The 22,565-nt window shown below is 37.4% G+C and overlaps 1 protein-coding gene across 2 annotated transcripts; it reads right to left on the bottom strand.

The window, feature by feature from the left end:
• Positions 1 to 7,084: 7,084 nt before the first annotated feature.
• Positions 7,085 to 10,267, bottom strand: LOC103728108 (olfactory receptor 50). Of its 2 annotated transcripts, XM_029559210.1 has the most exons (2): positions 10,250 to 10,267; positions 7,085 to 8,005 (listed from the first exon to the last, which is right to left on the bottom strand). In XM_029559210.1, the coding sequence occupies exons 1-2, from the start codon at positions 10,265 to 10,267 to the stop codon at positions 7,085 to 7,087; spliced, it is 939 nt and encodes a 312-aa protein (XP_029415070.1). The 2 variants fall into 2 exon arrangements, with proteins under 2 accessions (XP_029415070.1, XP_008824469.1); XM_008826247.2 differs by lacking the exon at positions 10,250 to 10,267 and having other exon boundaries at positions 7,085 to 8,035.
• Between the last annotated feature and the right edge of the window lie 12,298 nt (positions 10,268 to 22,565).

Genomic DNA, 22,565 nt, shown 5'->3' with positions numbered 1-22,565 from the left:
AGAGAGAGAGAGAGAGAGAGAGAGAGAGAGAGAGAGAGAGCATGTGCATAGCTGAAGGATAAAAACAAAAATCACATTGCCAGGCAAGGGAAACTTCCCTTTGAATTGTTGGTCAGGATAGCCCAAGAGTCTCTCAAAATAATACAAGCTATTGCCACAACCTTCAATTGCCTCCTAGAACTTGAAATTACCACCCTATTGCTGAAGACATGACATACTTCAGACATAGGACTTGGAGCAATGGAGCTGGAACTGACCTGGAGTCCTCCTCCCTGAAGAATAGCTCTCATAACATCAGAAGCTAATATGTAAGCTGCGAAGGGAGAAAATCAATCAGTGGTCTCACCCAGCTATAAAACCTATGAACCACAACAATGAATGACCCAGCCAATTATTTCTATTGGTGCAATAGTGGCACTTTTACCTTGGGGGTTAATCAATAGCTGTCTAATTGAACTTAAGTCCTGCTCAATAGGAAGGAATTCATTAACGGTACTGTAAACAGTCAAGTATATATGTTTGGAAAGTTCATTGACCATAGAGAAGAATCTACAAGTGACTGTGAGTTTCCCAGCCCTGAGTGACACATTGACAATGCAACCTCTAAGCCCAAGGCTCAGGGAACATTATGGAAGAGGGGGAGAAAAATTATAAGAGCCAATGGGACAAGACATCTGCTGCTAGTTAATGCATCCTAGACTTGATAGGGAAGTATCCATGAAATCTCCACATTATAGTAGCTTAACAAATTCTACGTAATGACAAAACCAGTTGACATGCCAATGTAGATGGGGAAAATTTCACATGGTCCTGCCAAGATGAAGAGCTATAGGTGATAAATGAATGCTGAGGGAGGGAGAATCTGTTTTCTCCTAGGACTAGCTCCCTGAGAGGTTATTTAATCCCAAGTGGGCAGCCCTAGACACATGTACGTACACATGAGCACCAGTAAATTTACACAATGAACTGTATATATATTTATGAATTTGTGGATATATATGTAACAATAAAAATCTAAGAAGAGATCAAGAGTTTGTGAGGGAGTGGTGGAATATGGGAGGAGTTGGAGGGGGATGGGGAGGGGTGATAATAATGTGAAGACTATTCTCATGTATGAAATTCTCAAGAAATTTTAATTATATTTTTAAAATTCAAAAACAATCTTTTATATTGAATTTGTTTTATTTACATTTTACAGAAACCTGATTGGGGCTAAGTATGCAAGTCCAGTAATAATTTCCCCCAAATGTACATAACAATGCCAGAATTATTTGAACGCAACTAGTATTAAATTTTTGTTTTGCATAAAACATGCATTAATAGCTGGGTATGGTATCACACGCCTTTAATCTCATCACTTGGGAGGTAGAGGCAGGTGGATCTCTGTGAGTTCAAGGCCAGCCTGGTCCACATAGTGAGTTCCAGGACAGCTGGGCCTACAGGGAGACCCTGTCTCAAAAAGACCAAAAAAAAAAAAAAAAACCCAGCATGCATTAATATCAACTGCCCTTGTCAGTGAAAACCAGTCATTACAAGAAGAAACAGCTCAATACAGCCAATAAGAAAACTAATTGTTTACAGGTACAAGAGGTTTTTCCAGTTAATATAGAGGTGTATCTTTTATAAACAAGCCATCCAGCACTGGGGTTTGTACTTCTATTACTAATGCACTGTCACTGACTTGATTCTGACCTGTCACAGGAAGCAAGGAATATTTTGGTAGTTAATCAGACATCTTGGAGGATTAAGGACATGATGGTGCACCATGATTAAAACTTTGAAGGAATTCAAAATGTCCTCAAATTTGGAGATTCCCAAACTGTAGATACCTGAAATTTTTACCTGAGCCCTGTCCAGGCTAGTTCATCACACAGGATCTTCAAAAGACCACAGTCATTAAAAAAGTGTAAGGTATTTCTTAGCCATTTTTATTTCTTCTTTTGTGAGCTCTCTATGCAGATCCATTGCACATTTTTAAATTGGGTCATATGTTTTCTTGCTTTTGACATATTTGTATAATCTGGACATTAATCCTCTGTCAGATGTGTAGCTAGCTGTTGAAGATTTTTCTCTCACTCTGTGGGCTTCCTCTTTATTTCATTGGTTGTTTCATTTGCTGTACAGAAGCTTTTAAGATTACTGAGGTCCCATTTGTCTTGTCTATTGTTAACTTTAATTCCTGAGTGACTGGTATCCAATTTAGAAAGTCCTTTTCTGTACCTTTATCTTATAGGGTACTGCATGTTTTCTTCTAACAGTTTCAGCGTTTCAAACATCATATTGAAGTCTTTGATTCATTTGGAGTTGACTTTTGTGCAGGGTGATAATTTAATTCTCTACATGGAGATCCAATTTTGCCAGTGCTATTTGTTGAAGATGCTGTCTTTCCTCCAGTGTGTGTTTTTTGGCATCGGTGTCAAATATCAGGTGGCTGCAACTGCATGTACTCATGTTTGGCTCTTCTATTTTGTTCCATTTGTCTACAAGTCTGTTTTGTGACAATACTATGCTGTTTTAACACCTGTAGCTCTAGAATATAGATTGAGGTCTGGTATGGGAGGCAGAGATTTGAAATGTCTTTTAATCTGTACCCATCCTTTTGTTGATGTGTTGTGTTATTTTAAATTATTTACATACTTTTAACTATCCTTTTGTGGAGAAATATGGCCTGAACTGAAACATCAATATTAATATATGAAAGAAGCTGGTTTGGAGAAGACCAGAAGCCATTCCTTACCTGGGCATCATCTAATGGTCATGATCATAGTAACCAAACTGGTTAATGTGCAGAGAAGAAAAGGCCACAGAGTGCTTATTCTCGAGTAAAATGCCTGTTTCAAACCTCTGCCTCCCAAGGCTCAGGGATCATTGTGGAAGCAGAGGTGTAATTTCAAGAGACAGAGGGGGTAAGATGACCAAAAGGAAACAGAGTCTTCAAAACAGCTGGTCAGTTACTCATATGAATGCACAGCAATGTTGACAGCATGCAGAAATCCTATGCAAGCTCAAATCAGACAAAAATTAAATTGCAACATAGACATGGGGAAATGGGTAAGAAATCTCAACCCAGCCTAAGAAACTTGAGGCAAATGATGTGTACTGGAAAGGCCAGAGACGGTGTCTTATAGGAATTCTTGGTGGGCCCAGGGAACAGACCTACACTGAAGGACATTTGGAGACACAAATCGGACTTTATAGGCCATATTATATGAGATTATAGTAAGGGCAGTGGGGGCGTAGATAGGGGAGGGGATCTAAATATCGTCAAACTATATTGTGTGAAATTGCAAAAATTCAATTGAAAAAAGAGCTTGGAATTGAATGTCCTCTGAACTTAGACTCATGGACCCATACTCCTCACATTTATACCAATTGATTTGGGCTGCTCTTAACCTTGGGCAGGGAGGTTTCTTTAGTGAAAAGATTAGTGAAAAGATTCATAACTGGTCAAAGTTCTGAGAATAAGTGACTCTCAGTGCTCAGAGATAGGTGGATCATCTACATGAAACTTCTCCTACTCAAGGCTCAGGGAAAATTATGGGAGTGTGGAAAGAATGTAAGAGCCAGAGGATGGGAAGGAGATGCATGGAATCCTGTCTTCTGGATGTAACATGGCCGTTTCATACATGAACTCAACACCTGTGGTTACTTCCACAATATCTTCACAAGATCATGCCAGCCAAAATTCCAACATGGATTGAGGAGGGACTCTAAGGCTCCATACTTAATGAGAAGCTTTTGGCAGCTCATGACTGCTGAGGGAGGAAGAGTCACTTTTCTCTGGGAGCGTGGGCACTGGCAGGTTGCCCATGCCCAGTGGATGGCCTCACATCCTCGTTCATGTGGGCAGCACTAACTGGATTCAGTGGATCATTACTTTTTTTATTAAGCTGAGAGGGAGATGTGTTGGAGGGCACTGGGGTGAGGAAGAGAGGGAGGTAGTGGAAGGTATATATGATAAAATTCCATTATATACATGTATGAAATTATCAAAGAATAAATAAAAAATCTTATTTTTAAATCATATACATATATGTATATGTAGAATTTCAATTAGATAGGAAGAATAAGTCCAAGAGGTCCATTGTACAGCATGTTGACTATAGTACATGGTAAATAGCATATTAACACTTGAAAATTATTTCACTTTTAATTTAGTTTTTATGTGTTTGTGGCCCCCATGTATATATGTACCCCAGTGTATACCTGGTGCCTAGAGAGGCCAGAAGATGTTATTGGATCCCCTGGAGCTGGTGTTACATGTTGTGAGCTGACATGTGTGTGCTAGGAACTGAACCTCTGCAAGGCCAGTAAAAGCTTTTAACCACTGGGTCATCTTTCCAGCCCTTGAAATTGAGTTCTTATCATAAATAATTACAAATATGTGAAATAATGCATTTTGCTGGGTTCTATTTATTAATTATTCCACAGTGTATTCTTATTTTAAAATGCTGTTAAATCATTCAAGCATGAACAACTTCTGTCTGTCAAAAATAAGTTTAGAGGCTTGGAGTTGGCTCATTGGTTAAGACTTCATGCTGTGCAAGCATGAGGACTTGAGTTTAAATTTCCAGCACTCACATAATAAGCCATATGTGTTCACATGCATGCCTGCAACTCCTGTGCTGTGGGGGATGGGGATAGAGACAGGAGAATCACTGAGGTGACTGACAGTCTAGCTCCAAGTTTGCTGAGAGACCTTGCTTCAAGGAAATAATACAAAGCATGATAGAGCAAAAGACCTGATGCTTTCTTCTGACCTCTGTGTGCATATACATGCACATTTACCACATACACACAAAAAATCTTAAAAATTTAAATAATAGTGCATATTCTTTGTTGTAATGCTATAATGTTAATTAAAATTATCTATCTATTTTTTGAGAAAGGGTCTCACTATGTAGCCTTGGCTGATCTGGAACCCCTCATGCAGACCAGGCTGTCTTCCAACTTATAGAGCTTTGCCTCCTGAGTGCTGGGTTTAAAGCCATGCTCCACTGTGCCAGGATGTTGAAATTTTGTGTCTTTTTAATTCTGAGATTGGCTTAGTTTATTAAATAAGGTTATCTCTATTGACAAATAACATGATTTCATTCTCCTTTATGACTTATAAGCAATTTCCCCAATTCTAATGTTTATGATTAAGTCTTTCTACATGTAATTAAGGCAGGTCCTTCAGGTCTTCAAGTTCATTGTTTACCAACTTGAAGCTATAACAACTTGAGATATTATTCACAGGAATTCTGGTAACTTCTGAGATGGAATCATTTAAATCTACAAATACATCCCATAGATCCTTGATTTCATTCCATTAATAAAAACATCGAGAGCTACCATTATCTATGATTTTACCTAAATCCTCTTAGATAGTCTTGGAACTATTAGAGACTGATTGCTTCTGGATGAGGAAGAGTATGACTTACATACTATCGCTAGACGGACTGACTAGACTCCAGTGGACAAATTTACACTGACGGACATTTGGACACAAATGCCCGAATAAATAGGACTTAACATGTATGGCGGAATACATGAGGTCTGGTGGGAGGATGGGGGAAGCATGGCTGGGGAAGGGGAGTCTAAATTTGATTAAGAACTGCTGTATGAAATTACAAAATCTTAATATAAAAAATAATGAAATTTTGTCTCTTTTGATCAACATCTCCCCAATCTCTCCTATAGCTTGTAGTATTTTTTGAAGCTGGTGTAGTGCACTAAATGACGAGTCTTGGAGTTACCAGTTAGCTGTTATGAGTGCTTCCTGATGTGCGAGAAATAGAATTAGTCATGCAAATCCTACCATTCATGTGTTACTACTGTGCGTTCTTGGATGAATATTTTCTGTTTACTTTTTTCTGTGCTTATGTATTTTTTCACAAAGTTAAGATTTTCCTTCAGGAGTATATACTGTTATATAACATGCCTTTTCCATTTAATTACATATCAAAAGTGTTTTCTTATATCACAGTTTTGCTAAAACAACTTTATTTATTTACATTGTGTAACATTTTAATGATGAATCATAATTATGTACCAATTCCCTGGCATACGTAGAGAAATTTTATATTAGAAATCTTTATTTGTATTGACCTGTACAAATAAAAAGTGAAGTTGGAAAAGAAGCCTTCAGAAGAAAATATTTGAATAGTTAAACATTATTTTAATATTATTTGAAATTTGAATATTAAAATGAAAAGATGATAAAAACTTGAGGAAACAAACAGGCTATGTTGTACAACTTATATATATGTAGAATATGACCTGGTAGCCTAAAAATACATGTAGCATTTTTTATATAGATAAATGAATTTATTTTCTCTTGCTACTTGGGAGGTAAGATTTCTTCTTCAAATTGTGTCTTATTTGGAAGATTAGAAATACTAGTATGAAACTATATAGGCCGAGTTCATTCCTCACAAAAGCCATCTTTCTCAGCAGTCTGGCACATGTGTGCAGAATAATTTATTTTAAATTGGGTTGAATAGGACAGGAAGATTCCCAGCATAATTCAGAGATGTCTGTTCATCTCACAGAACTGAAATTTCATTAATTTTTAAAAATGAGCCTAACACATTTTCTGATGACTATAAGTAAAATAGTCCTATAGCACAATGAAATTTGGTAATAATTGATGATGGTATGATTTTAAATAACATAAAATGTGTATTTTATGTGTAAATTTAAAAAAATAGATTTTCAAATAAATAAAACTAGTCATTGAATTCACTCACAAAAAATAAACTCCAAGTATATTACAAAATAAAACATACATAGAAAGGTAAATAAACTGTGAACCTACCAGAGGAAGTATTTTTGTTATCTTTAGAAAGAAAAATGGCTTCGATATAACTAACCATAAGCTGTGCTTTGAAAAGAAACACATAAAGTCTAAGATGGTACAAAACTTTTTGATGTTTTGAAGCAAGACTATCGATGTCAACAAAACAAAGAGAGACAAAAGACTCTGAAGTAAAACACAGTCTGAGAAGTGAGGAAGAATCAATAGCAAAAGCACTCCAGAGATAAAAAGATTCATATGCATCAGTCAGGTCTCGTATCCTGCTAATAGGGAAGACATTGGTAATCACACTAAAATGTTTCGTCTATTGAGGATGTTTCCCAGAGCTCCTTTAATATCTCGATTCCTCAGACTGTAGATAAAGGGATTCAGCATGGGTGTGACCATGGTGTACAACACTGACACAATGACATCCTTGTCATTAGTGTTATTAGAAGAAGGGAAAAAGTACAGCCCAATAATGGCTCCGTAGTACAGAGAAACCACAGAGAGGTGAGAGCCACATGTGGACAAGGCTTTGCAGATTCCCTTCATGGAGGGATTTTTCAGGACGGTGGCCCCAATGTGACCATAGGAGGCCAGAATACACATGAATGGCACAGTAATGACCACCACTGCCAAAGTGAGGATAACTAGCTCATTGATGGTGGTATCTGAGATGGACAGCTTAAGTAAGGCAGAGAGGTCACAGAAGAAGTGATGGAGAATGTTGTCTTTAAACAGAGAAAGACGAGTAAAGAGAAGGGTGTGTACAAGGGCATTGGTAGAGGAAAATACCCAAGACACAGCTACTAGAAGGAAACAGAGGCTCTGACTCATGATGGTGGTATAGTGCAGAGGGTGACAGATGGCCACATACCTGTCATAGGCCATCGAAGTGAGAAGTAAGTTGTCAATACACCCAAAAAATAAGAAAAAGTATATCTGAGAAATACATCCAGCATATGAGATGGAAAGACTCTGTGTCAGCATATCCATGAGCATCTTAGGAGCTGTGACAGATGAGAAAGAGATGTCTGTGAAGGCCAAGTAGCTGAGGAAGAAGTACATGGGGGTGTGGAGGCGAGAGTCCAGCCTGATGAGCAGGATGATGAGCAGGTTCCCCAGCACCGTGGTCAGGTACACGGCCAGGAACAGGGTGAAGAAGATGCCCTGCTGCTCTGGCTGGATGGGGAGCCCCAGGAGGATGAACTCAGACACACTGCTCTGGTTCCCCTTCATTGTTCTGTTTGCTTTTGCTAGTGATTAAAAATGAGAATATGAGAGATCATTGAAGCTATAACATAATAATAGTACATTTGAACTAAACAGTATGCACATTATAACTTAATATCTCAAGGTTTTTGCCACACTGTGGGACTAGTGATTAAGTGGGTGAATGTTTTTTTACTTGCTTAGGAACCAGCTAAGCCTATTTTGGAGTAAATGGGAAATACCAGAATGAGTATTAGATCACATCAGGCTCCACCCAGAAGAAACACAAATCCATGACAAAAATCCGAGATTAGCAAATAAGGGTGCAAGGCTGAGTCAGTCATGAATTAATTAGAGTCAGTAGATGACTTCCAATGGCTTTTTGAGCTGGCTCACCAGAATAATTTTTACTTATGCGTTATTTCTGTACACTTAACATGAGAGTAACAAGTAGGTGTTTGAAGTTCCAAAATATTAGGATCTGGAGATTAGATAGAAATAGCATATGTAGCAGATCAAGGTAAGGAAATGATCATAGAGTATCTAATGACTTACCTTGTGATTTTTCATCAATTCCTCCTTTTAAGAAATACTTTTCTGCTCGTAATTTTAGTCTTCCATCACCTTTCCTAAAGGGACATTCATGGACTGTAAGGAAGGTCAGTCCTCCCTTATATAGTCTCTTGGCTCAAGCTAGAACATTCCTATTCAAGTCAGTAGACTACCCAGAAATTCTTGACTTTTCCAATCACATTCAGAACCTGTCAAAGAAGAGGTTCTTTATAAATATCTGTCTAGCACAGGCGAATAGTGAGTTATCCTTTTAGTGGTGTCCAAGCTTGGTTTTATACCAATGATTCTTAAATTATTTTTGTTGCATTTTTTAATAATTTGTATATGCTCTTTGTTCCTCTCTCTACTTCAAATTAGTTGGACTCAGGCACATTCACAATCATTATGTAGTAAGGCAACAGACTACAATGAAGCATCTACTAAAACATGGAATCCATGTTTTATTAAAAGACTTTCTCAGTCTGAATGTGCTGCTTTTTGACAATTAAAAATCATCATAGCCACTATGTATCTGAATAGTTAACTAAAGATTATATTAAATGTACAAGTTCTTTCACCTGGATTGAATATGGTTTTAAATTCATGTGTTATTCATCTTACTACATCTAAGTTTTTCCTGCTATAATAAAGATTCATTAATACTCAACAGCAGAACAGCCAAGAAAAGATTGAAATAAAGAACCGACTGAAACACAAGAAGAGTTGGGGTGGGGGAGGGAGGATAGAAATGATGCAAATACATTACATACAAACGTCCCCCCAAAGTAAAAATTAAATTAAAATAGAATTGACTGAAAGTTTTAAAGATCTTGCCTTCTGCTGGTTGCGATGACAATACATCATTGAAATAAAATCAGTGGGAGTCTACATGAAAGTCATTACAGTAATTTAGGTATAAAATAACCATGATTTCTACCTGAATTGTTATAGCAACAATAAATCAAATTAAAGAAATTTGGTATATAATTTGGAAAAAATACTCAAGGAGACAGGGTTAAAGAAAGCAAAAAATAGACATGCCTCTACTTTATAGCTTCTCAAATTAGATGTAAAGTCAGTCAGACATAAAAATATTCGACATATGAATTTGCTGCCACCCTACCCTATCAAAATTTGAATATCTATTTAAGACAAAGTATTCTATGTGGATCTGTCTGTTATACCATAGCGTGAAGAAGGGTAGAGTGTAGAGATAAGTAGTACACACAAGACCCACACATGTACAAAGCCCACCCAAAGGCATGCCATCATCTTACTTATTTTAAGTTCTATTTCTGCTCTACAATGGGCCCTTAGATGACAAGCACAAATGTCTTCAAGAACAAGCCATTAAAATGCCCTTCCCTCTCTCTCTGGAATGCAGAAAATACAGTGAAACAGGTGGACTCTCTGAGGGGCTGAAAGATCCACTGGGAGAAACAAGAGTTTTCAACTTGGAGCCTGATATGATACATATATGGATGTGTTTTATTTCATATCCCTGAAAAACCAGGGTGAATTTTAATTTCACAAACCATGGAAAGAGCCTGGGCATAAACCTCTATGGCCAGCTCTTAATTAGAGACAAACTGTCTACAGTTGCATCATTATCTTGGCCTTCCCAAGAGATAAAAATGTTTGTTGAAAAGGCCTAAGAGAGTTCACTCTTGGAGGAATTATGATAATTCACTAATAAGTGAATACAAAGTTTTTCAGTTTCATAATTTGTAATGGAGAAAATTTGATTGAGCACTCACAATGAACCAAGCTGATGATTGAATGTAGTAGACCCACTTCCTTCACAATCCCATGCTATTTCAAAAATACATGAGATGCTGTCTTCTGGACATGAAATGGATATTCTATTCACAAACTCATAGCAGCTGTGGTTACCTTCACAAGACCTGAACAAACTCAAGCCAACCAGAATTTCAGCATGGATGGGGAGGAGCGTTTGAAGTCCCACCACTTACTGAGGACTATTGCAGTTGATAACTGCTGGAGGAGGGAGAGTCATTCTTCTTTGGGGGTCTGGCTACTGGTAGTTTGTTCATGCTCCAGTGGATGGTGCCACACCCATGTATCTATGGGCAACACTAATTTGACTTGATTATTATTTTTATTTATCTTTTTAATGTTATTGTATTTTTTAGTTATTTATTTAATTACCACATAATTAGAAGAAGCATTTCACTACAACAGTATTGACATATTCAATAACAATTTCCAGAGGTAAGATGCATCTCTTTCAAAATTGGCTGTGAAGTTTTAGGTTTACAGTTGAATTAATACAGTTATACAATATTGTACTCAGTATAAACCCTATAACACATAAAATTAAATGAGGTTTTTAACCTTTAAAAAGGATCTACATTTCATTATTAAAATACAGAATTTCATACATAAAATTTCATTTTAATGCAATTGACATTAAGATGTTTGCACATGCGTTTCCAATCTCTATATATCAGATTATTACTAGTCACATTCAGTTACTTTCTGAGCTCCTTGTCCTTTTCATTTAATTCCAGGAATACTTTTATTTCTTTCTTAATTTCTCTTTTGACCCATTCATCATTCAGGGGTGTGTTGTTTAATCTCCATGTGTTCATGTGGTGACTAGGGCTTCTTTCAGTGTTGATTGTGAGAGTTATTACATTGTGGTCTGATAGAATGCATGGAATTATTTCAATCTTTTTGTATTTGTTGAGGTTTGTTTTGTGCCCCAGTATATCATCAATTTTGGAGAAGGTTCCATGGAGTGCTTAGTAAAAAGTATGTCCTTTGTTGCTTAGGTAGAATACTCGGTAGATGTCTGTTAGGTCCATTTGATACATGGTATTGTTTAATTCAGATGTCTCTCTGTTAACTCTCTGCCACATTGACCTATCTAATGGAGACAGTGGGATACTGAAGTCTCCTACTATTAATGAGTTGGTATTAATCTGGGTCTTAAAGTCCTGTAGTATTGTTTTTATGAAGTTGGGTGTACCAGAGTTTGGTGAATATGTATGCTCATGATTGTAGTATCTTCTTGATTTATTGTTCCTTTGATCAGAATGAAGTGTCCCTCTTTCTCTTCTGATTAGTTTTAGTTTAAAGTCTACTTTGTCAGAGATTAGAATTGCAACACCTTCTTTTTTCTTAATACCATTTGTTTTTCTTAGTACCATTTGCTTGATATATTTTTTCCATCCTTTCACTTTAAGTGTCTGTCTTTGAAAGTGAGATGAATTTTTTGCAGACAGCAAAAAGATGGGTTTCACCTTAAGATAGTGCCTGTCCTTGAAAGTGAGATGAGTTTCTTACAGAGAACCAAAAGATGGGTTTTGTTTCTTAATCCATTCACCTAGTCTGTGTCCTTTGACTGAGGAGTTCAGTCCATTAATATTTAAAGTTATTAATGAAAGATATGTCTTGAAACCTGTCATTTTTATTTCTGTTTACATTCTTTATATAGCTGTAGTTTTCCATAGTTATACCTTCATTGAATTTCCACAAGCCCTTGGGTATAGGCATTCCTTTCTTCAGCTCTTTGTATTGTTTCCAGAACTCTCTGAAGGGCTGATTTTGTAGACATGAATTCCTTCAGCCTATTTATGTCATGGAAGGTTTTTATTTCCCCTTCAACCATAATAGACATTTTATCTGGGTATAGTAATCTGGTTTGGCATCTGTGGTCATTTAAAACTGGGAATACTTTGGTCCAGGTTCTTCTGGCTTTCATAGTTTGCAATGAAATGTCAGCTGTAATTCTAATGGGTTTCTTTTATATGTGACTTGTTTCTTTTTGTAGCTTTCAGTATTTTCTCTTTGTTCTATACCTTTATTTTTACTATGATGTGCCGTGGAGAGTTTCTTTTCTGGTCCGGTCTGTTTGGTATTGTATATACTTCTTGTATTTGTATGGGTATGTCTTTCTTTAATTTTGGGAAATTTTCTTCCACGATTCTGTTGAGGAAGTGGTCCATGCCATTATCTTGAGATTCTTCTCCTTCCTGTATGCCTATGATTAGTAAGTTTGATCTTTTTATGGTATCAAACAATTCCTGCATATTCCATTCTTGTGCTTTCTTACATTTTTCATAATCTAGTTTGTCCACTTTATCTTCCAGTCTTGATATTATATTTTCCATTTCATCCATCCTGTTGTTGAGGCTTTCTCCTGTCATTTCTATTTGGCTTACTGAGTGTTTCACTTCCTTCTTCATTTCAGCATCAGATGTTTGTCCCTATCCTCTTTCAGTTCTTTGATTTCTTTGTTTGTGTGTTCTTTAATTTCACTGAATCCTTTTATCATGTTTATAATTGTTCTTTTGAGTTCCACGTCCTGCATTATCTCTAGGGGTTCTCACTGTACTCTTCTAGAGGACAATGTGGGGATATATTATTTTGGTTTTTCGTGTTATTATTTTTTCTCTGTAATTTTGACATGTGAATTTATTTTGTAGTTTCTGATTCTTGTGTGAGACTCAATCCTTCAAGTTTAGGTCTGCTTCTTTTTTTTAGTCTTTTTGAGACAGGGTCTCCCTGTAGGCCCAGCTGTCCTGGAACTCACTATGTAGACCAGGCTGGCCTTGAACTCACAGAGATCTGCCTGCCTTTGCCTCCTGAGTGCTGCAATTAAATGTGTGTGCCACCACACCCGGCCCAAGTCTTCTTCTTTTTGTAAATTTTATGTGCCTTTTTGATTTACGTTTTGGGCATGAAAAGGTGGTTCCTCTAAGCTTCCAGTTCTCTCTTTTGACTTTATACTGGAGTGGCCAGATTGCTTTTGTCTTTTGGAGTTCCCACAGAGGCCCAAGTCAGATGAGTTTCAGATGCTCTCAGGCTTTCTCCTAAGGTCTGTATCCCTCCAGGAAAGATTTTGGCCTCAGAAATTTGGGGGTGGGAAAGGCTCAGGAAAGGTGCTGGTCTCGGGCATTAAATCTCATCATCCTCATTGGACTCTAGGGACCAAAATATCAGTCTACAGATTATGGTCTCTTCTCCAAAAAGCCATTGAGTCAGCATTCTATGCAAGATTTTCACAGTACCATAAAATAACCAATTCATGCATGCTTTCCAGTCAGTCACTTACAACGTTGATCTCAAGGTATTCCATAAGTTTCCATCTCCATTTATTCTTCACCCAATAAAAATGCATATCATACTTATTATTTATAAATGTTAGTACTTTGTTCATTTTAACAATCAACTTTTATTGAGAGTTGATGTTTGGGTGAAGAATTCCTACAAAATATTTAGACTCCTGGAACAGCATTTTGGTCCCAGAGATCATGGATGATCATCTGTTGCCCTATAGATAATGTTTCAATTGTTCTACCTGCTCCTAAATGTCAATGGGGGGGGCAGTACTTCTTTTTCAAATCAGAAAAGCATCTTTGATACTTTTATCTTTCCTTACATATGTGACAATAAATGTAAAATGCATGTCTGTAAGATTTTTTATTTGGTTGAGTAGCATGAGAAAAATATATTTTATTTTTTGTTCGAATACAAAATTTGTGGGGTGCTTGTTTCTCTTCCCCACTCTACTCCTCTACCCCCCCACTCCCTTGTGCCTTCCTGCCCCTAGCAGCCTCCTTCCCACATGTGCCCTCTGACACCCCACCCTCTTTCTCAATACCACTTATTGCTCTCATGTTCTCCTATTTAATTTCATAGCCTATCTCTGCTCTTATACACCCAGAATTTACACACATGTAAACATTAGAAGTCAGGATCTGTGCATAATAAAGAACATGCATCTTTTGACTTTCTGAGTCTGGCTCACCTTACTTAATGTGATATTTCCAGTTCCATCTATTTTCCTGAAAATTTCATTTTTCTTTATAGCTGAGTAAATTTTGATTGTGTAGATATCCACATTATCTAATTTTCTATTGTGGATATGAGACTGGTTCCATTTCCTTGCTACTGTGAATGATGCAGCAATAAAAAACTCTGAATTAACAAACAATGGTACTTCTTCCTTACCTACTAGATATTGTTTCTAGAGGTCCTTTATCTTTATCCCCATTCACATCAAGTTTCTTACATCCTGTTCAAAATGTGGTCTGTAGGATATTTTATTATTTGGTAATAAATGTATACTCATGTGCAGATATAATAAAACTGAAAAACAAGTAAGACTAACAAGGATGTCAGGGAGCAGAACTTTAAATGGCCTGATAAACACATCAGTAATAACCATAGATAGAAAAATTAAAGCCTCAATAAAGTTCCACCTTAAATTAAGAAATCCCTAAAATTATGTCTGAGGATGCTTTCTTTTGGAAATATAGTATATTAAAAAGTATTCATCACTTTAAAAAATTATATTGTTATGAGAGTATTTCCTGTGTGTATGTAAGTGTACCTATTTCCTGAAGCATCTGGCTGAGGTCAGAAAAAGAGAGCAGATCTGATGGACTTGGAATTATGAATGATTGTCAGTCACCATGTGGGTACTGGAAATCAAACCTGGGTCTCCTGCAAGAGCAGTCAGTACTCTTAACTGCTGTGCCATCTCTCCAGGCCCCTTAATCACTTTTAATATAGAAACAGTTATAATTACAGATGTAGATGTGCACCACCATGGACCAGGCTTCCAGTGTCAGTTTTGTACTCCAGTGAAGCATTAATAATGTATGACTGTAGACCCAGTGAGAAGGTTCAAAGCACTTGCTAGCAAACATGAGGACCTGAGATCAAATCCCCAGATGCATGATTGCTCATGCCTGTAATCCCATAATTAAAGGGTAGAGACAGGTAGATTTCAGAGTTGTTACCCAGCCAGCCTAGCAAAAATAGCAATCTTCAAGTTCTGTGAGTGACCAACTCAAGAGAATAAAATGGAGAGGGATAGAGCATTTGCCCTTGACCTCTGCATACACACATGGATGTGCATACTACATACATAAGTTTGTACAATATATAGAGAAAGAAGAGAGAAAGTGAGAGAGAGAAAGAAAGGAACAAAGGAAGGAAAGAGAGAAATAAATTATAACTGTTGACCAAGAAACCAATTTATTTTCATTCATATCAAACTTTGTAGAAGAAATAATCTTGACATGAATAACCTAGAACTTCTGTGACTATCACCACCCACTGGAAACCATCATAGCTCTGTGCAGCACATTCACCCATCAACAGGCAAGAAGTAAGGCCTATTAATGCAGTAGACCAGTAAGCTCATGGCAAAGCCATACCACAGAATGCAAAGTCCTGGATATCACTGGACTGTAAGACTCCTTTGGATACAGATTTGCTGTAGGGTAGAAGATATTTTTAGCTTTCTATTGATTATGACATCCATTTTGTCATCACTAAAACTCCTACATGCTTCCTGGAGCAATACTGTTTGGGCAAGTATGCTAATCTTCAAATTTAGTACACTAAGAGTATTAGGGAGGAATTAGAGAATAAGGACTGGGGCGGACTTCATCCAAACACAGAATATGCACGTATGAGATTCTCAAACAATAAAAATGCTAGTAAAATACGAGTATTGTTTGTTAGTTTGCATATCTGTTCGCTTTTGCTCCAATACATTTTTTTTTTTGCGATACAGGGTCTCCCTGTAGCCCCAGCTGGCCTGGAACTCACTATGTAGACCAGACTGGCCTTGAACTTACAGAGATCTGCCTGCCTCTGCTGGGATTAAAGGCATTTGCCACCACACCTGACTATCCAATGCATTCTTTTGGTATAAGTTAACTTGACCCTCAGAGTGGAGGTGAGTGACAAATTTCAAATACTTTGAGAGGAATAGGACCAGATACACTGTCTACGAAGGACTGTCTGGAAGTGCATAGACTGCTTTTTTGGAGGTGTTGTAATTTACCCCAATCCCAGTGTGCCTTGGCAACCTCAGAAGTCCATATGAAATATTCCCCAGGTTGTAGGCATGATTTTTTTTCTAGATGGTTAGATTGCTTTCCTGAAAAAGCCTATGTGTGGTCTTGTGATTGGCTGTTCTTCTGCTTCTTGCTGTTATTCTATCTGATAATGTCTAGGGTTCACACGTCTCAAAATGTTAACAAATTTTTATGTAGGCTTAAAATATTTTCCAAATGTTTTGATTTATTCATTTTTATTTTTATGTGTATGAGTGTTTTGCCTGCATGTATGTAAGTGCACTCATGTCCTTCAAAGCCTACAGAGACCAGAAAAGGGCACCAGATCTCCTGAAACTGGAGTTATGGACTCCATGGTGTTGGCCACCATGTGGGCTCTGGGAATGGAACCTAGGTCCTCTGGAACAGCATCTGGTGCTTTTAGCTGCTGAGCCATCTCTCCATCCCCGTATTTTCCAAATTTTATAATGAAAAATCACTGAGGCAGAGGCGGATGGGTTGCCACAGAAATAACTGATGTGTTTCTGACAACGAATTATGAAACTATAAACCCGCAAAGCACTTTTAAAAATAATGAGTATGTAAAAATCTAGAATGTCTATTTTTTAATACAGGTAGATATGATTATGATTTAACTCTGATTTATATATAACCACGATAGTCCACATAAAATATGCAGATAGTTTGTAGTTCACTGCCTGATTTGAGTGAGCATTTTGTTTTGGTACCAGGTAGTCTCACTGCTTCATTTAAGTTGTTTTCATTTATTAGCTATTGTGAAAAAAGCAGCAACAAATATGGCTGCACAAGTATCTATTCAGTAGGATGAGTGCTTTGAGTATATTCCACAGAGTGGTATAACCAGATAATATGACAGATTCATTTTTAGTTTTTTTTAAAAATATTTTATTATTTTTTAATTTTTTATGTGTATGCCTCTATTGCCTGAATGTAGGTAAGTGCATCCATGTTGTGCAGTGCCCATGGAGGACAGAGGAGGCTGCTGGCTCCCCTGGAACTGGAGTTACAGACAATTGTTAGCTGCCATGTGGGTGCTGGGATTCAAACCTGGGTCTTCTGTGAGAACATTCAGTGTTCTTAGCCGCTGATCCATTTCTCCAGCCCCTCATTTTAGTTTTATAAGAGTTCTCCACACTGCTTTCCATAGTGGTTGCACCAGCTTGCAATCCCACCAGCAGTGAATGAGTGGTTCCATTTCCCTGCATTCTCACCAGCATTTATTCTCTTGATCTTAGCCATTCTGATGTGGTAAGATGAAATCTTAAAGTGGTTTTGGTTTGCATTTCATTGATTACTAAGGATATTGAACTTGCAGAACTTCATTGCAGAACTTAATTTCTGAGCAACTGATATTCAATTTAGAATGTCCTTTCCTGCACTTATACATTGTAGGGCACTGCTTATATTTTTTTCTAACAGTTTCAGTATTTTAGGTTTCACATAGATGTTTTTGATCCATTTGGAGTTGCCTTTTGTGCAGGGTGATAGAAAAGTGTCTAATTTCATTCTTTTAGAGAATGAAAACTGGAACATGGAGATCCAGTTTTGCCAGCACCATTTGTTGAAGATGGTATCTTTCCTCCAGCATGTGTACCTGGCACCTTTGTCAGATATCAGGTGACTGAAATTACATACGCTCATGTTTAGGTCTTCTATTATGTTCCAGTGATCTACATGTCTGTTTTTGTGCCAACCCCATGCTGTTTTTATGACTATAGCTCTGTGATATAGAGTCAAATATATTTTTCTACTGTATGCATAGAAGTGAAGGAATGGGCAGGAAGCCCCAACCTTACCTGAGGAGCTATGGGTAACTGATCACTGCTGAGTGAGAGTTGATTTTCTCTAAGGGAGTAATGCTAGATAGGTTAACAAGACTCCAGTATATGGACTAACACTGAAAGATATTTGGAGACACAAACTTGACTCAGTAGACCTTACGTATGACAGACTGTATGAAATCAGTGGTGTGGGGCTATGGGTGGTGCAGATAGGGGAGGGAGACTAAATATAATTAAGATATATGGTATGAAATGCCCAGAAATTCAATAAAAATATGTATCGTAACATTTTTAAAAACACTCATTAGACTTACTATGCCTTTAAAAAACAATAATAGAGGACATGGAGTTAGGGGAGTGGGACAGTTGGGGTGGAGATGGGGGGCTCTGAATATGCTTAAAATACATTGTATAAAATTACCAAATAAATAAAAATATTTTAAATAATAAATGTTATAGTAATCAGCTTATAGACATGAAGTTAAATACCTTCACCTTGAGTGAATGCAGTTTCTCAAGTACTAAACCAAAGTAAAAACTTCAGGACTTTAAATGGAAATATAGCTCAGAAAGCAACTGACCGTGACTAGTAATAATCAGATATATAGAGATTAGAAATGCATGCGCAAACATCTTAATGTCAATTGCATTAAAATGAAGTTTTCTGTATGAAACTATGTATTTTAATAATGAAATGGCGATCCTTTATAAAGGTTAAAACCTCATTTAATTTTATGTCTTATAGGGTTTATACTGAGTACAATATTGTATAACTGTAATAAATCACTGTAAACCTAAAAATTTACAGCCAATTTTGAAAGAGATGCATCTTAGCTCAGAAAATTGTTATTGAATATGTCAATGCTGTTGTAATGAAATGCTTCTTCTAAGTATGTGGTTATTAAATAAATAATTAAAAAAAACTACATTTTAGTAATGGGTTGATAATTATCTTTTTCATCTTAAAACAAATGACAATTAGATTCAGCAAAGTTGAATCAATAAAGATTAGCTAGACTTCCTGACATCCTGCTTAGCCATTCTTTGGTCCACATCCAGAGAGGCTGAACCCCTTGTCAGAATGGAAAGAATATATATAATCACATTACTGCCTGGAAGATCATTGGAATTCTCTACCTCTTAACTCTGTGTCACAGGGCATCATCTTTCTAGGATGTAGAGATCTCTAATCAAATTTTGTTTTACCTATTGGGTCAGTATTTGTTCTGTCACAACCTTTTACAGAAAGTTGTCTCATTTCAATTTGTGATCATTCATAGTTACTTGGAGAAATAAAAGTTATGCTTAGTTATCATCAGTCACACCAACACAACTAAAAACTAGGAAATGGAAAAGAAGCTACACAGAAATGGACAGACTTAAGGGGTAAAGTTGGTTAATGGCTCAATTATAACTTAATGCAGAAATAATTTCTGGTGTTCTCTTTCTTACACAATAGAATAATAAGAAAATACTGTGTTTCAAAAATTATAGGAGAAAGAATTCTTAATATTTTCACTATAATTAAGTGAAAAACCAGGAACTCGAATACTTTCCATGATTTGAACTGGAATAATTTGATACATATTTGGAAGCACCACCAGGCACTCGGTAACTATGAACCTTTTATATGGCAATTAAAGATAAAATAAAAAGGAACAGGAGAGAGGCTCACTGGTTAACAGCACCGGCTACTCTTGCAGAGAACCTGGGCTTGGTTTTCAGTGCCCACATTCTGCAGAAAATCATCTGTTCCAGGTATCCAATGCCCTCTTCTGGTCTCCATGAGCATTGCATGCACAGGTGCACTTAACATATGTGTAATCAAAACACTCATAACACATAAAATAAATAAATAAATAAATAAATAAATAAATAAATAAATAAACATTTTAATACAGATGTCAAAAGAATGAGGCATGCCCAGGGAAGTCAGTCTCCAGCCCAGGGCACACCGGATCCCAAGACACCGTGCGTGTGTGATAGACCATGTGAGGAACCTTATCATATAAGGTGAATAATTTTTTGAGACCATAGGTGCTTCTACATTTATCTCAAAATTCTGAATCCGGGACTTGGCAAGTACAAAAGAAAATAACTGAAGAGCCAAGCTGTTGGAGTGTAGGAAACCAGGATGCCAGGCCCTAGGGTGAGGTGAGCCTAAAACTTATAGGTCCAGGCTGCATTCTCTGCTAAAGGGAGGGGCAGTGATAGTGGCTCTGATAATCCCTGTCCTGCAGAACACTGTTAGACTTGCAGGAGAAAGCGGCCCAGTCATAACAGTGCAGACTCCCTGCTCTGTGGGAAAGCATCTTGGTCAACAACCCTTAGCTCATCTCCTTGTCCTGAACAAATAACTCAGCAACCCTTAGCTCATCTCCTTGTCCTAAACAAATAACTCAGCTATCCCTGGCTAAGAGATTAGGCCAGTTTAAAGGTTTACTCCTGGGCTAAAAGCTAAAAGTTCACCATGATTTTAGCTTTAAGAAAGAAAATATTGTGGCTAAAAAAGTACTGGATAGGCATTGATAACCTTGAGTAAAAGGTTAAGAATCCTTTTGGTGCCAACTAACAGACTAAATGTCCTGTTTCTTTGTACCCTAAATCTTTGTATGTGACTGCCATATCCCACGTGACTGCTAGCTCCTTGGGATGTATAAAAACTATCTGAATTCTAAAATAAATCATCCTGTTGGGAAGACACATGTCCCAGAGTTTGACTCTGTCACCAATCAGACCCTCTGCCCCGAAGCCAGCAGGTCCCCTGCTAAGCAAAGCAAACCTGAGTCCTGACATGGGAGACAAGGCTGTCAGTGGTGAAGCAACAGTGGCTACAGCAATAGATATCAGCACAAGGACTTAAACGTGACTCCAGCAAGAAGATGTCCTATCACTTGTTCCTCCTGGACTGGAGGAAGATGCAAGGGCAGTGGATACCAAGAGGCTCAACTGGATCTTCAACCATGAGAAAGAAAACAGCAGGGCTTTGCCACCCTTGCCCCAGCAAGCAGAGCTATGTCCTTGGCATGGTCGCCTGCATCCCTGGCAGGTGAAGCCAGGCCCTCAACTGCAGGGGTGGAGTGAGGGGGAAGGGGAGCTGGGCCTGCAAGTGTTCACTGCGTAGTGCACCCATGATCAGACCAGCCATCATCCAGAGGCTGTCAAGACCTGGCTGCAGTACTCAGCAGCATTAGGAATCTGAGAAGTCTCAAGATTTCAGAAAAGAAAGTAGAGGACACTGGTGTAAAGCTGTCATGTGAAGCCGTGAAACATCCCAACTGTCACTCAGAAAATCTGGGGTTGGAGGCCTGTGAATTAACTGCTGTCTGCTCTGAGGGCCTAACTGCTGTTTTTACCCAGTTTTAAAACTCTGTGGGGAATCAACCTATTGGAGAACACCGTGGACCACAGTGGGGTGATTGTAGTCAGTGAGGCCCTGAAACAGCCAAAGTGTAACCTGCATGCACTCAGGTCTTGAATAACTAACTTTGATGAGGAAACCCAAGTGCTTCTGGTCATTGAGGAAGAGAGAAATCTCTACTTGACAATTCTAAGCAGCTTTTAAGAGAAACAGAAAGTACATGTGAAAATTCCATCCCAAGAAACCTGAATGTATCCTGACCCAAAACCACATACAGAGAAAAGGGAATGGGCCCTTACTTTGGCACATCAGTATGTAAGAATTATAGATCACTGGCATTCTAATGAGATATGATTTCTCTGGCACCAAGTTCAGATGTGTTGTGTAAGATGGGTAGGGTTTTTCATTTGCTAATGGCAGACATGAAGATGGAGGTGATGGGGAGTAAGGTGAGAGTGGAGATAAGGGAGGGGGTCTGAGTATAATAAAAAAAAACCTATGAAATACATGAATAAATAAAATTTAAAAGTGAATAAAATACAAATTTAATAAATTAATTTAATTTAAAAATGAAAATTCAGTTAAAACCAAGCACAGCTACATTTCTTATTAAAGTTATTCACAAAGTTAACTCCAGGTTTATTATAAAACTAAGCACAAAAATAAATCATGAATGAATCTGAAAAAAAATAGCATCTTGGGAAGGGAGAAATAACTCTGTTACTAAAGGCTGTAAAGTATGAAAAATTAATCAAAACAGTGAGTAAATGAAAATATAACTGTAGAAAAAGGATTCTATATGAAAAGGAAAAATGTGTAACTATGTTTGTGGAACCTTATGCAAGACTTTCAGAAGCAACAAGACAAAATAAAAGATTAAAATCTACATACAAGGTGAAGCACATATGTCTAGAGAATTCTCCAATATTCACTAGCAACTGACATTTTATAAAGAAAATGATGTGTATGAAGACTGAGAAGGTCTGCACATGGCATAATAAAATAGAAAATGCTAA

The sequence above is a fragment of the Nannospalax galili genome, unplaced genomic scaffold, assembly GCF_000622305.1.
Source record: "Nannospalax galili isolate Female #2095 unplaced genomic scaffold, S.galili_v1.0 scaffold290, whole genome shotgun sequence".
Taxonomy (NCBI): domain Eukaryota; kingdom Metazoa; phylum Chordata; class Mammalia; order Rodentia; family Spalacidae; genus Nannospalax; species Nannospalax galili.
The sequence above is the reverse complement of the archived record's forward strand: the minus strand, read 5'-3'. Positions and strand labels throughout refer to the sequence as shown.